At 41.7% G+C, this 12,301-nt stretch overlaps 1 protein-coding gene across 6 annotated transcripts in view; it reads right to left on the reverse strand.

Annotated features, from left to right (window-relative positions):
- Positions 1-12,301, reverse strand: part of GRID1 (glutamate ionotropic receptor delta type subunit 1) — a 722,825-nt gene that overhangs the window by 122,393 nt on the left and 588,131 nt on the right. For all 6 annotated transcript variants that reach the window (XM_082222335.1, XM_082222336.1, XM_082222334.1 and 3 more), the window contains exon 6: positions 10,675-10,848. In XM_082222335.1, coding sequence (XP_082078461.1) covers positions 10,675-10,848 — 174 coding nt within the window. The remainder of the gene's footprint in view (positions 1-10,674; positions 10,849-12,301) is intronic.

The raw sequence follows: 12,301 nt of genomic DNA on the forward strand, positions 1-12,301 counted from the left end.
GTTCTCTTTAAGGGAGAATCCACTTCTCTCTCATATGCCTGAAGCATAGGTACAGTGGTACCTCGCAAGACGAATGCCTCGCAAGACGAAAAACGCACAAGATGAAAGAGTTTTCCGTTTTTTTAGTCGTTCCGCAAGACGAATTTACCTATGGGCTTGCTTTGCAAGACGAAACGTCTTGCGAGTTCTTGCGAGTTTGTTTCCTTTTTATTAAAGCCACTAAGCCGTTAGTAGCCACTAAGCCACTAAGCCGCTAATAGCCGCTAAGCCGCTAATAGCCGTGCTTCGCAAGACGAAGAGACTCGCAGAACGGATTAATTTCGTCTTGCGAGGCACCACTGTATTTTCATATGTTTAGATGGGCAGGTAGAACGGAGGGGCAGATGTTAGTGGAAAATAGAACATCCCATAGGTCCTAATAGTGACAAGAAGTGATGGGCAGGGAATCCAGAAATCAAATAGTAGAAAAGGCGGGAGCCTTTGACGTCGCTATTGGCAGTGCATAGGGTTGCAACTGTATTACACCAACACAAGAAGCACAGCTGTAAGCAGCTGCTTATAGGTAGGAAACCTAAGCAGAAAATTGGGGACCCAATAAATTTCAAATTGAGAAAATGAGCAAAAAGCACAAGGTAGGGAAAATAGTACACACTATTTCCCATCACATTTCAGACCACTCTGATCCTTTGTCAGGGAAATCTACAATTTAAAAATATTTATAATTACAGAACTGAGTATTTTAAGCTTAATAACCAATCAGTAAAAATCATCACAGCCTTAAAACAAGAACTGTTCAAAAAAAAAGTTTAGAAAATATACATAAATTCAAAGTAGAGATACACATCACTCAAACTCTGCATCTTCCACCAGCGACTACTAAAATCACTCCACACGGAAAGGCCCCTTCAAACTTTGCAGTTCACTGCACAGAAGGAAAACAACACCACCACAAATGTGTTTCCAGATCAGGGTCAAACTAATTTCCCCCAGTTCCCTCCCATGCTTTAGATACAGCAAGAACCTTTCCAGCTACCTTTCCTCCTTTAAACATGACATTCAGAATTCCACATTGCTGTCACTTCAAATCCCTTTCAGGGGCCCCATCCGTTACGGACTCATAGAAGTGAACACGTTTCCCTCACACAACTCTCTTCTGGTGTCAGAGAAGATATTTACAGCATCACACTTTTGCTGCCAAAAATGGAAATGCTGTGAAGGAGGAAAGGGGGGAAGCTTGCTCATATTTGTTACCTCAAGCACCACCACAAATCTCAATTTGCTGAGAACACCCACTGCACATGGAGGTGCACGATAACAAGGAATTCATGTAAATACCTGAACCGCCATGCAAGGCCTGCCCAGGTGGTCTCAAGACATGAGAAAAGAGGAAAGTGAAGAATTATCTCTGGAGCAGTGTGCCTCGATTGGTAGAAAAGGAGTGCTAAGGAGAATATAAAAACAAGGTCACCACTTTTGATTTGGGTTTACTGGGTTGTGCAGCACTGCTGATTTTTCCTCGTTACACACTTGGGAGAAGGAATACTTTATTTTATTCAGACAATTTGTTTCCTGCCCCACATCTGGAGATCTATGAGCAGGTAAAAATAACATTTCACAAAACCAAACACAATACACTAAAATGCAAGAGTAGAAATGGCCGTTAAAACCACCTCAAGTGAAAGCTTAGAAATCTGAGCAAAAAGGCAGGTTTTAACCTGGTGCCTAAAATTGCCTGAAATATAGTTGATTTCAAGGGGGAGGAAGTTCCAAAGTCAGGATGCCACAATGGAGAAGCCCCTTTGCTACTTTCAATACATTTCTAAATATGTACATAAGAACAGCAAGACAACCCTCTTCACTGTAAGACCCAGGGAACTTTTACTGGACACATACAAATGTACTTCTTACTACTTTTGCATAATGCATCCTGAAAGAATTGGTGATATTGTCCATCTTCATTATAAGCCACGTCGTTTGAGTATCTTTTCAGGAAGCTCTGGTAGCTTAACATGTTCAGCAAGTAATGTCAAAATGAAGACCTAGTGTTCATGGAAGGAACCCCCCAATGTAGCTCTTTACCATGCCAGAATCACCTTGTTTGGAAACTTGGTCAACATTGCCACAAGAAGTTCCCTTTCATATGTTGAACTGCAGCTAGAAAAGGAGGAGCAGGAACTCACCATGAATTCGTCCCTTCTTTTCTTATAATGGCAATGGTGCCCACCTGAGAGGGGCCAGAACTGAGTGTCAGTGAGTTCTGGCTGAAAAAAATAGCCCTGAGTAAGGAGATTTGTTAGAACAGCCCCCATCCAGTGAAGGTTACATGAAAAGGGCCTTCACTGATGCATTAAGGCTGCAATCCTATACTTCCTTGCCTGGGAATACACCCCACTGAACACTGGGATTTCCTTCAGAATATACTTGCTATGGGATGATTCGCACATTAATGAATCATCCCAGATCAAACACTTCAGAGAAGTTTTTGGTATCGTCCAGTGTTGCCTAAAATTGATGCTCATCACTGGAGCCACTTCACACCTTAAGCTCCAAGTCAGAAATTGCTGAGGAATGAAGTGAAATCAAATCAAAATCAAGTGTATGTGTGTAGGTCAACCCCATACAGGGTCCATTCCAAACTAGGTTAAAAGGGGACTTGGAAATCCAGGAGCAAATTACTGGTATGGTGAACTGTCAACCTCACCTGGCAGTCAGGAACAAAGAGGATACAATGGTGAAAAGGGGAGAACCGGCCTGCAACTTGGAACGTTCTACTGCTGAGCAAGTTCAATAGATCAGGAACAATTTCTTTCTTTCTTTTATTGGAAGTTACTCTTTCAAACTTTCTGTTCCTTTAATCAAAAAGAAACATCTTTCAGGAGAATAAGGTAGCTCAGCAGGAGAATGACCCAGCATCATACCTATGGCAGGTTCAGAATAGTCAGCAAGGCTAGGTATCGAGTTAGGCAAGAGGACAATGGGGAGAGACACAAACTAGGAAAGCAAGCTGATTGCCAGATGCCATTGCTTGAATAATGCGTTCTCAGGCTGAGTATCCCGAGACTTTCAGTTGCCAAGCACACTCCATGAGTGGACACAACTGTCATCTTTCAAGACTGTAGCAGATGGAGGTAACTGAAACACATGCCACTCTTCCAGTGCAGAATTTTCTGGAGAGACTTAGAGCCATGTGTATTCACATAGTAAGGTATTACGAAATTCTACTATATACTTAAAGTTCAAAGAGACAGTCGAGCCAAAACAGAACTCATCCTGCCTCATCTGTACGAAGTTTGTGGGAAGGTTATATGATGCTGGATGCTTATTGAGCATTCATTCTGATTTGTTTGTGGGGAAGCTAGATGACATCTTATCAAGGAGTTGCGACCCCGCACTTTGCAGTGCTTTTGATCCTTTTGATCACTTTTCATCCTGCAAAAAAGTCAATTTCTTTTGGAAGCAGTTTTGCACAGAAATGCTTGTAAAGTGAGCTTTAAAATGACCTAGGAAATGAGAAAGCTTTAGGCAAAAATTTGGTCCAATGTTTCAAACCAATATACATGAGCATCAACTTTCCTTACTTCAGCTATTCCCCTTCCAATTTGTTCTTTTCTTCTTAGACCCCTCTACTCTCCCTTTACTAGGCTGTGTTCTAGAAAAATCACAAAATTGGAGAGATTGATGGCACAGCAGGCTTTGGAAGCTAGGAGTAGCAGAGAAGCTTCCCCATCAGGTTTTTGTGACCAAAGGGCTAGAAAAAGCAGAAAGCAGATTTTGTTGTGTCAAATGGCTTTCTTGCTTATCCTACATAAAAATAAAACAACGAATCCCCCTCTACCCCCAAAAGTATGTTACAGTTTGGAATAATTAAAAATCGCCCAAGTCAAAAATAGATGAAGTTTGTGGTTGACATACTTATGGGATCAGCATTTGCAGACTGAAAAGCGTCTTCTTTTGTTGTATTTGAAACAAAAGAAAAAATGATGTACTGTTTGCACTCTGTAATTTGTATTGTAATGTTTCTTTATAAAAAAGAGGGGGGGGGCAAAAGAAAAAAAGGAAGAGCAAAAACAAAAGAGCCATTCAAATAGATTCAGTCCATCTCATATGACAGTGAGGTTTCTCCTTTTTTAATACAGCTATTTTCTGCTACTTTGTCCATTCTAGTTTTCAAAAGACTCAAGTGACAAGACTTACAGTCCTTTCTTTCAGCAACTCTTTCACTATTTAATGGATCACCCTGTCAGGGAATTTTCACCAATACTCAGTTTTCATTTCTTTTTTCTTCATTTTGCTCTTTTACACACAGTTATAACTCCCTGAACAATTTCTCTCTGTCTCTGTTGTTCATTTCTTTCAAGTAACAAGTGTCCTTCAGTTACTTGCATAACCCCCCCACACACAGAATCAACATCCTTCTGAGAGTAACGAAAGATTTCTAGTAATCACAGGACACAAATTCAATCTCAACCGTGTCCCTTAGGCAAAAAACCCCCAACAACCCCTGATTGACAAAAATGACTTGGCTTCTGTTTCTGAGAGCAGACTGACAGTCATTGGGTTATTCACACAAATTCCATTCCTGTCATCATTCCATATCAAACCACATTTCTCCTTCACATATTTGCAAAGCACTGTGAAAGGCACGTCCACATGGCTGGACCAGTGGCAGAGCTTCATCCTCCAGCACCGAGGGTGGAGAGCAGGTGGGGGCAGGGTGCGTGTCCCGGAGGCATGGTGTGCTGCCCGCAGGGGCAGGGGGTGCGTCCTGGGGGCGGGGTGTGCCGCCTGTGGAGGCAGGGTGCCTAGTGCAGGCAGGGGGCGGTGCGCTCCCCCCCAATCCTCTTCCTCCACCAGTGGGCTGGATCTCATAGATGATGCTGTCATTTAAAAAAGATCAGGCCATTTAGCCAACCTATGTGAATTCTCTTTAAATAAGTTAGGGGAGTGGCAAGAAGCTATTTTATAGGGAAGCAGCTTCTACACTGTTCCAGTAAAGAATGACACACACACACACACACACACAGAGAGAGAGAGAGAGAGAGAGAGAGAGAGAGAGAGAGAGAGAACACATTAAAGGGACAGTGGTACATTGGTTCTCGAACATAATCCTCTCTGGAAGTCCGTTTGACTTCCGAAACGTTAAAAAACCAAGGCGTGGCTTCCGATTGGCTGCTGGAGTTTCCTGCACTCAAGCAGAAGCCGCGTTAGATGTTTGGCTTCAGAAAAATGTTTGAAAACGGAAACACTTACTTCCAGGTTTTCGGCGTTCGGGAGCCGATTCGTTCGTCAACTAAGCCGCTTGAGAACCAAGGTTCCACTGTACTAACATACGTTCCAAAGACCCCAGAATTATCTCCCGAATCAATCCATGGACTATTGACTTTGATGAAAGGTTCTCAGAGGGGCTGTACATACAGCAATATTACTTCTAATGTTAACTAAGATCTAACATGGTGGAGTAGGAGAAATATATTCTTTCCCTATTCCTTAAGAGATATTCAGAATGGACTACAGCAGTCAAGATCAAACTAACAGACTGCTCTTATAAACATCAGGAACTGTTTGGGCAGGCAGTAGCCATAGTAGTGACTGATACAGATATGACTCCCTGGCACTATTGAAACATCAGTCCTTCCAAATCCCTGCATAGTGCAATTTTGCAATGCTGAAGTCAAGGAGAAGAGCAGAGCATCGGCAAAAGGCTGTGCTGGCACTTCTGAAAAGGGCAGCAATTACTGTCCGGTATCAAATATTTCATTCTTCAGTAACGTTGAAAGAGTGGTGGCATTTCAATTCCAGGCAGTCTTAAATGAAAGTAATTACTTAGATCCATTGCAATCTGGTTTCTGGCCTGGCTATTGGATGGAAGCAGCCTTGATCACCCTGGTGGATGACTACACCAGGGAATGGATGGGTTGAATGTAACCCTCTTTGTTCTTCTGGACCTCTTGGCAGCTTTCAGTACCATTGACCATGGTTTCCTCCTAGATCACCTTATTGGATTGCCACCATTTTTTATTGGCTCTGGGCCTTTCTGAAAAGACAAACCCAATCAGTGGCGCTGGGAGACTTCTGTTCCGCCTTTGGTCTATGGGATACTGCACCTCAAGCTTGTTAATATCTACTGTACATCAAGAACGTTTTGTTGTTGTTGTTGGCTGTGCAGACTGAAGTTCAAAATAACCTTACATCTACAACAAACCTGTAAAGTAGGTCATATTACAGCTCAGGGTGAATAAGGTCTGAAGCTATTGGCTTATGTAAGAGCACTCAATGCACATTAAGAGAGCCTGCCCATCTAGTCCAGCAACCTGTTCCCAAAGTGACAAATCAGATGTCTATGACTTCATGGCTAAGATTATGTTTGAACTAAGAACTTGTAACTCAGCTCATAGCATGTGTGTTTAACTGCTTCAATCCCCCAGGGTACTATACATGCTTTTTATATATTTTGGGTTTAGACGGAGTAATATCAGCTGCCTCAGATCCTTTCATCCCATATTTTAAATAAAAAAACACAGAAGAACAAACTGAGTTTAGGTAAATCAGTTCCTGCAAGCACACACAAAATGTGAATAGAAATAACCTTTTTTTAAAAAAAAAACAAAACACCCAGAAGCACAGAGCTGTGAAATTGTTTTTCAGTAATAACTGAAACCCTACACCTTAGCTGGTAAATATATTATTTCAGGGGTAATGGATGATCTGCATTCACACAGCACAACTAATAATAGAGCAGGAGTCATTTTGAAAATCTGTGCTCACAACAGCATATTACCCTTATTCTGTCTAGGACAACTTACTTGCATTCTAGCAGTGCAACACTGTGTGCTTCTTCTTGCCTCCAGGTCACATCACTGGTGACTTCCAATGATGGCAAGACGTCTGAACTTATAGGTCAATTGTCCCATTAAGAAGAGATTAGTCTCCATTGTGGGAAGCAATGTTAATGTGACACGTATTTCCAGTTCAAGTGTGCAAGAGATGCTGCAATTGACTCCCAGGTTCAGGATAAACAGTTGAGGGCCCTCAGCCAGAAAGTGTTGGTTAGTGTTTAATAGCTCATATTTGTTATTCAATAGAGTGAAGAATGGGACAGCCATTTTCCTAGCATGCAGTGCATATTCAGGAATTGAGTAACAGACTTGCTCTAGACTTAGCTAGTTGCCTCCCCCTAGAGGAACAGGCACACAGTCTGAGACTGCTCCTAGAGTCGTCACTCAGAGTTCAAGTAGTTTCAGTGGTTCATGGTGCTTTTTGCTGGCCCACCAGCTACAACTGTTCCTGGAGAAAGAGAGCCTGGCCACAGCAGTCCATGCTCCATATAAGCTCCTAGTTAGACTACTGCAATGCACTCTGCTTGGGGCTGCCCTTGACAATGACATGCAACTTGCAGATAGTGCAAAAGGTGGAAGTGAGTTTGCAGTTCAACACCAATCCTAAAGGAATTGAACTGGCTGCCAATATGCTTCCTCCCCACTGTCCTCCACACCAAATTAAAACCTGGCTTTTTACTCAGGCATTTGGCCTATGGTGAGAATAGCTTAGAATATGACTTGCTTGTAATGTTTGCTGGCACTCAGCATTTAAGATTTTATGCTGAACATGACTATTATTGGTTACGCTTCATGTTTTTTTGTTTGATTGCTGTATCTTGCCCTGAGATCAACTGATATTTATTTATTGAATTTATAGACTGCCCTATACCTGGAGGTCTCAGGGCTGTTCACAGAATAAAATCAAAATATAAAACCACAAAATACATAATCAAAATAAAAACAACAACCCAATAGCTCCCCCCCCAAAACCCCACTTTTTTTTTAAAAAAAGATATAGCTTGGGTTAGAGGTATGTTAATAAATTAATACAGTGTGGAAATATAATTGTCTACCCTGAGGTGTGCCCCTGCCCCACTGAAAGACCTTGACAGATTTTGAATCAGGGTGGAATAAATCCACATAAAGGCAAGCTTTGTCTTGACAGAAGACTCTTCACCTAACTCGTGTGCACTTGCTTAAATGTCAGAAGAGAACCCATGTGCATATACTTGTAGGTTCTCTTTAGGCATTTAAACCAATGCATGCTGTTGCTGTCTGACACACATTGTTCTAGCCAGATCAAATGTCTGTAAACCAAAGCCAATCTGGATCCCGAGGCCTAAAGTCTAACAGGGGTGAGAAGGTCAGCAGGGCAGAAATGTGTAGCATAAAGAAGATCCATAGGGTAAAATGATCAAAGTGAGAGTGCATCCCAGAAACATCTGCAACTCATAGAAAAGTGCCACTCAAACATAAACCAGTGTGTGGCAGGTTGCCATGGCAGGGTCTCTGTGTGTGATGAAGCAGGGCTTCTACCACGATTCAGAAAGTAGTAACATGCCTCCCAAACTCATTCTCTGCCATCCCATACATTTACCGTCAAGACCTTCCATCAAAATCCTCCCACTTGAGAGATTTGGAACAAACAAAACCTAAATTTATTTAAACATTTGGCTTCATGGCTCCAAATGAGGGCCAGAAGACAATGCTGGCAAGAGATCTGATGGAATAAGGTAGGCACTGCACAGTCAAGGCACACACAATTTAGGAGCGATGTGCTCCACTGTCTGAGTTTTATGGACAGTTTTACTAGGCTTGTCAGACAGAGCTTTACAAGGTTTGTCACCAATAAAGAAAACCTTTGGGTGCTGTTCACGAGGACATTCAGAACCAAGTAGCTCCGGCAGAATTTTAGCTAATTCTATCAGATTAAAGTTAATATGCTGTGACCTAAACATTTTTTCTTTATTGGCTTATATTCTAAGTAGTTGCATTTATTTGCCCCAATAAATACTACCCTAAGAAGATGGCAGAAATCTGCTTGCTTACTATAGCAAAACAGAGCCAGCAACAGCTAATAAGAAAGGGGGCCAGGTATTATTTATTACTACATATTAACTTGATTTGATGACTACTGGACATTTCAAAAGGAAACAACAACACCGAAAGACTCTTTCCAATCTGGCAGAGAAAGCAGTAAATGTTTTACCATTAACATTCTAAGCAACATCTGAGGTCTGGCGGGGGGAGGAGTTAATATAATCATCACTCCTGTCCTACTGCTTCAGTTGCAACTGGGAACAGGAAGACTGAGCTGGTGTGGAATCTCCAATGGCCCAAGAGAAGGTGCTTTGGCTCCAGCAATGAGGTGGGGTGGGGAAGTAACTTAAGAGCCCCACTGGGTCACACCAAAAAGCTTTTCTAGCCCAGAATCCATGGCGGTCAACCTGGTGTATATAGGAAGCCCACCAACAGGAGATTGGGACAATAGTACAGTGGTACCTTGGGTTACAGACGCTTCAGGTTATGGATGCTTCAGGTTACAGACTCCACTAACCCAGAAATAGTACCTCGGGTTAAGAACTTTGCTTCAGGATGAAAACAGAAATCGTGTGGCGGCAGCAGGAGGCCCCATTAGCTAAAGTGGTACCTCAGGTTAAGAACGGTTTCAGGTTAAGAACGGACCTCCAGAACAAATTAAGTTCTTAACTTGAGGTACCACTATGCTCTCGCATTAGTGTTCCTCAGCTACTAGCACTTGGAAACAAATTGCCTCTGATCTTGGAGGCAGCATGACCACTAGCCACTCGTAGCTATTAAAGCTGTTCAAGTCGACAGACATCACTACATCAGATGTGCACATACCCAAAGCTTAGCATCCTCTTCAGAGGCCCTGTTCTGGATGTCCCCTCCAACTAAAGTGAGGTGAACAATTACCAAGGAGGATGGCCTTGGGAAAACCATCTTTCCAGCATGTAATTATCTCTTGGAACTAGATCTTTTTAAGCAAGTCCAATGAAGAATGCCATGTTCTTTTTTCCTTTTCAAAAAGACTGCAATTGACTTGGCAGCCTACTACTTGACATTTTCCTGAATCTAGTGGACTACTGATGTAGCATCTTCCTATGACTTCCTTACAATCAACGAAAAGTCCTATTCTCTTTCCTTTCCCCACAATTTGAGCTTCCTGCTTGCTTCTATGTATGGGATAATGCATAAACATGAATCCAATGTACCTGTGAGGACATTTTGAATACAATTCTCACATTCCTGGCTATGACAGTTTGTTTAGTCTTATTTGATTTTAAAAGGATATTGGGTCAGAAATTCTGAATGAGCTTAGGAGTGCTTAGCTCTTTCTGGGGTTGTGGCGCTTATCTATATTCACACAACCAAACCACACAAGAATATCCTCAAGCGTCAAAAATTGCAAATTTCAACACATGCCAAGGAATGCCAAAACCAGGTACCTAAGTCATTTCAGCAGAGCTCTTGTCAAAATTTCCATGTTCAACTTCCCTAGTCAATACATGAAATTGCTTAATAAATGGCAATAGAACATAACATACTTTTTACATAAAATAGCATCCCAAGAGGATTTGACAGGAGTCAGTGCAATGGGCTGCCAATAAAATTAGATCTAAAGCATTTGGAAACTAGGGGAAGGAGATAATTGGGTTGGCCAACAGCCATTTACATCCTGTATGTGGAACACACTGAGACCTAAGTCCTTCCATTTGCATTTCTCCCGTTCTATTACTCCTGTGAAACTTTCCTAGTAAAGTCACAGGTCACAACCTCCTCCCAGGGGAAAGAGAAGGGATGGGCCCTCTTACTCAACAGATATGCTACTGACCTGAAGCATTTGAAGATAACCTTCTTGTGGGTCACAGAGGAGCGAAGATATCCGGTGGTTGTTCCTCATGCATCGTTGATTATTCTCTCTTGACAGAGGGAAGATCTGCCGTATGACGGTCATCCTCCCAAGAGCACTGTGCACCAGTTCCAAAATTTCATTGTCGCTGATTTCCTGTGAGGAAAGACACAAATTCATTAGAAGCTACTTCCATGATAAATTGTACTTTGAATGAATCTTGTAGTTATTGAAGTCCAGCACCTATATATTTCTGAGAACATTTTAAAAAAAACAGAAAATAACTGAGACGGGGAGAACTCGGTGCTCTTACCTAGTGAAAACTTAGCTAATCTCTGGCCTCATCTACACAGGACATTCTGTGGCTAGAAAGCATGGCTCCAAGCAGCTTTGCGCTTGCCCCATCCTTTCTAGGCATGGGTCTGAGTGACTTTGCCTTTGCCCCACTGCATTTCCCTGGGAAGGCTGCTCTTTAGTGCTAAATTGGAACAAACTACAATCTGCAGAAAACCCAATTGTGTTAAGCCATCAATTTCAGCTCTAAACCATCAATTTCCCCCTGGGAAAGTGGCAGGGTGAACAGGTGTGGATAAATTTGGTCAGTGTCTGGATGAGGAACTACTTATTAATAGCTTCAAATATTTTTCTCAGGCTTCACAAGGGAACAGTGAAGTCTAAGTGTAATAAGGAAATAGGTAGAATAATTAAAATGGAGGAAATTTATGCTTCTACAGCATTTTTCTTCTTCATTCAGACTTATCATGTGAAGACAGTTGTGGTTGTTTTGTTGTGGTGGCTGTTAATTTCATTTATGAATCACTTCCCACGGGGCATCCTAAAGCAACATACAATATAATCCCACCATTTGTCACAAATTGAAACTTCAATTTAAAACATTTGTTGGGTTGCTGTATATTTTCTCATAATAGCTATAGCAAATGTATCAACAGAATAAACAGGCACTTTTTAATCAAAGGAGCTTGCACTTATGGCATGCATGCCCTAAAATATAAGACAATTAAATCAACCATAAAAACCACCACTCGTTACACAGAGCCTATCAAGTGGCCAGAAATATAGATGTTCCTGGGGAATAATCAGGATCCTCACTAAATGGCATTCTTACGTCATGTATTAATGTACTAGTAAATAAGCACAGTTTATCAAATTTGCGCGATAAGTATAATCTGAACCTATTCTTTGTAGTGTTTTCTATCCTGTGCCATAATATGATGATGATGATGATGGAGGACAGATTTCAGACCAAGGTATTAATCCAAAGGTTACTAGCTAAATAATGGCTCATTTAAAAGCACTTATGGCTTTTTCTTGGAACTAAAGAAAATAAATCCAGGAAGATTTCCCCCCCCCCTCGCTTTCTAAATGGCAGGTGCCATAGGATATTGTCAGAGCATCCATGCTTTCTGAGAATATTCCATCTGATTAAATTGGCTATTTCGGAAGGGATAGGAAAACACATTTGACATGAGTCACCTTGTTTTGTCCTGCCCTCCACTTGTGCTTGTGGCACAACAGTGTCGCTTACTTTATGCAACTTAATCTGTGTAGGGAGCGAGATTCTTGGTGCCCGGAATAACATTACTCAAGA

This window comes from Podarcis vaucheri (genome assembly GCF_965113315.1).
Source record: "Podarcis vaucheri genome assembly, chromosome: 5".
NCBI classification, from domain to species: Eukaryota; Metazoa; Chordata; class Lepidosauria; order Squamata; family Lacertidae; genus Podarcis; species Podarcis vaucheri.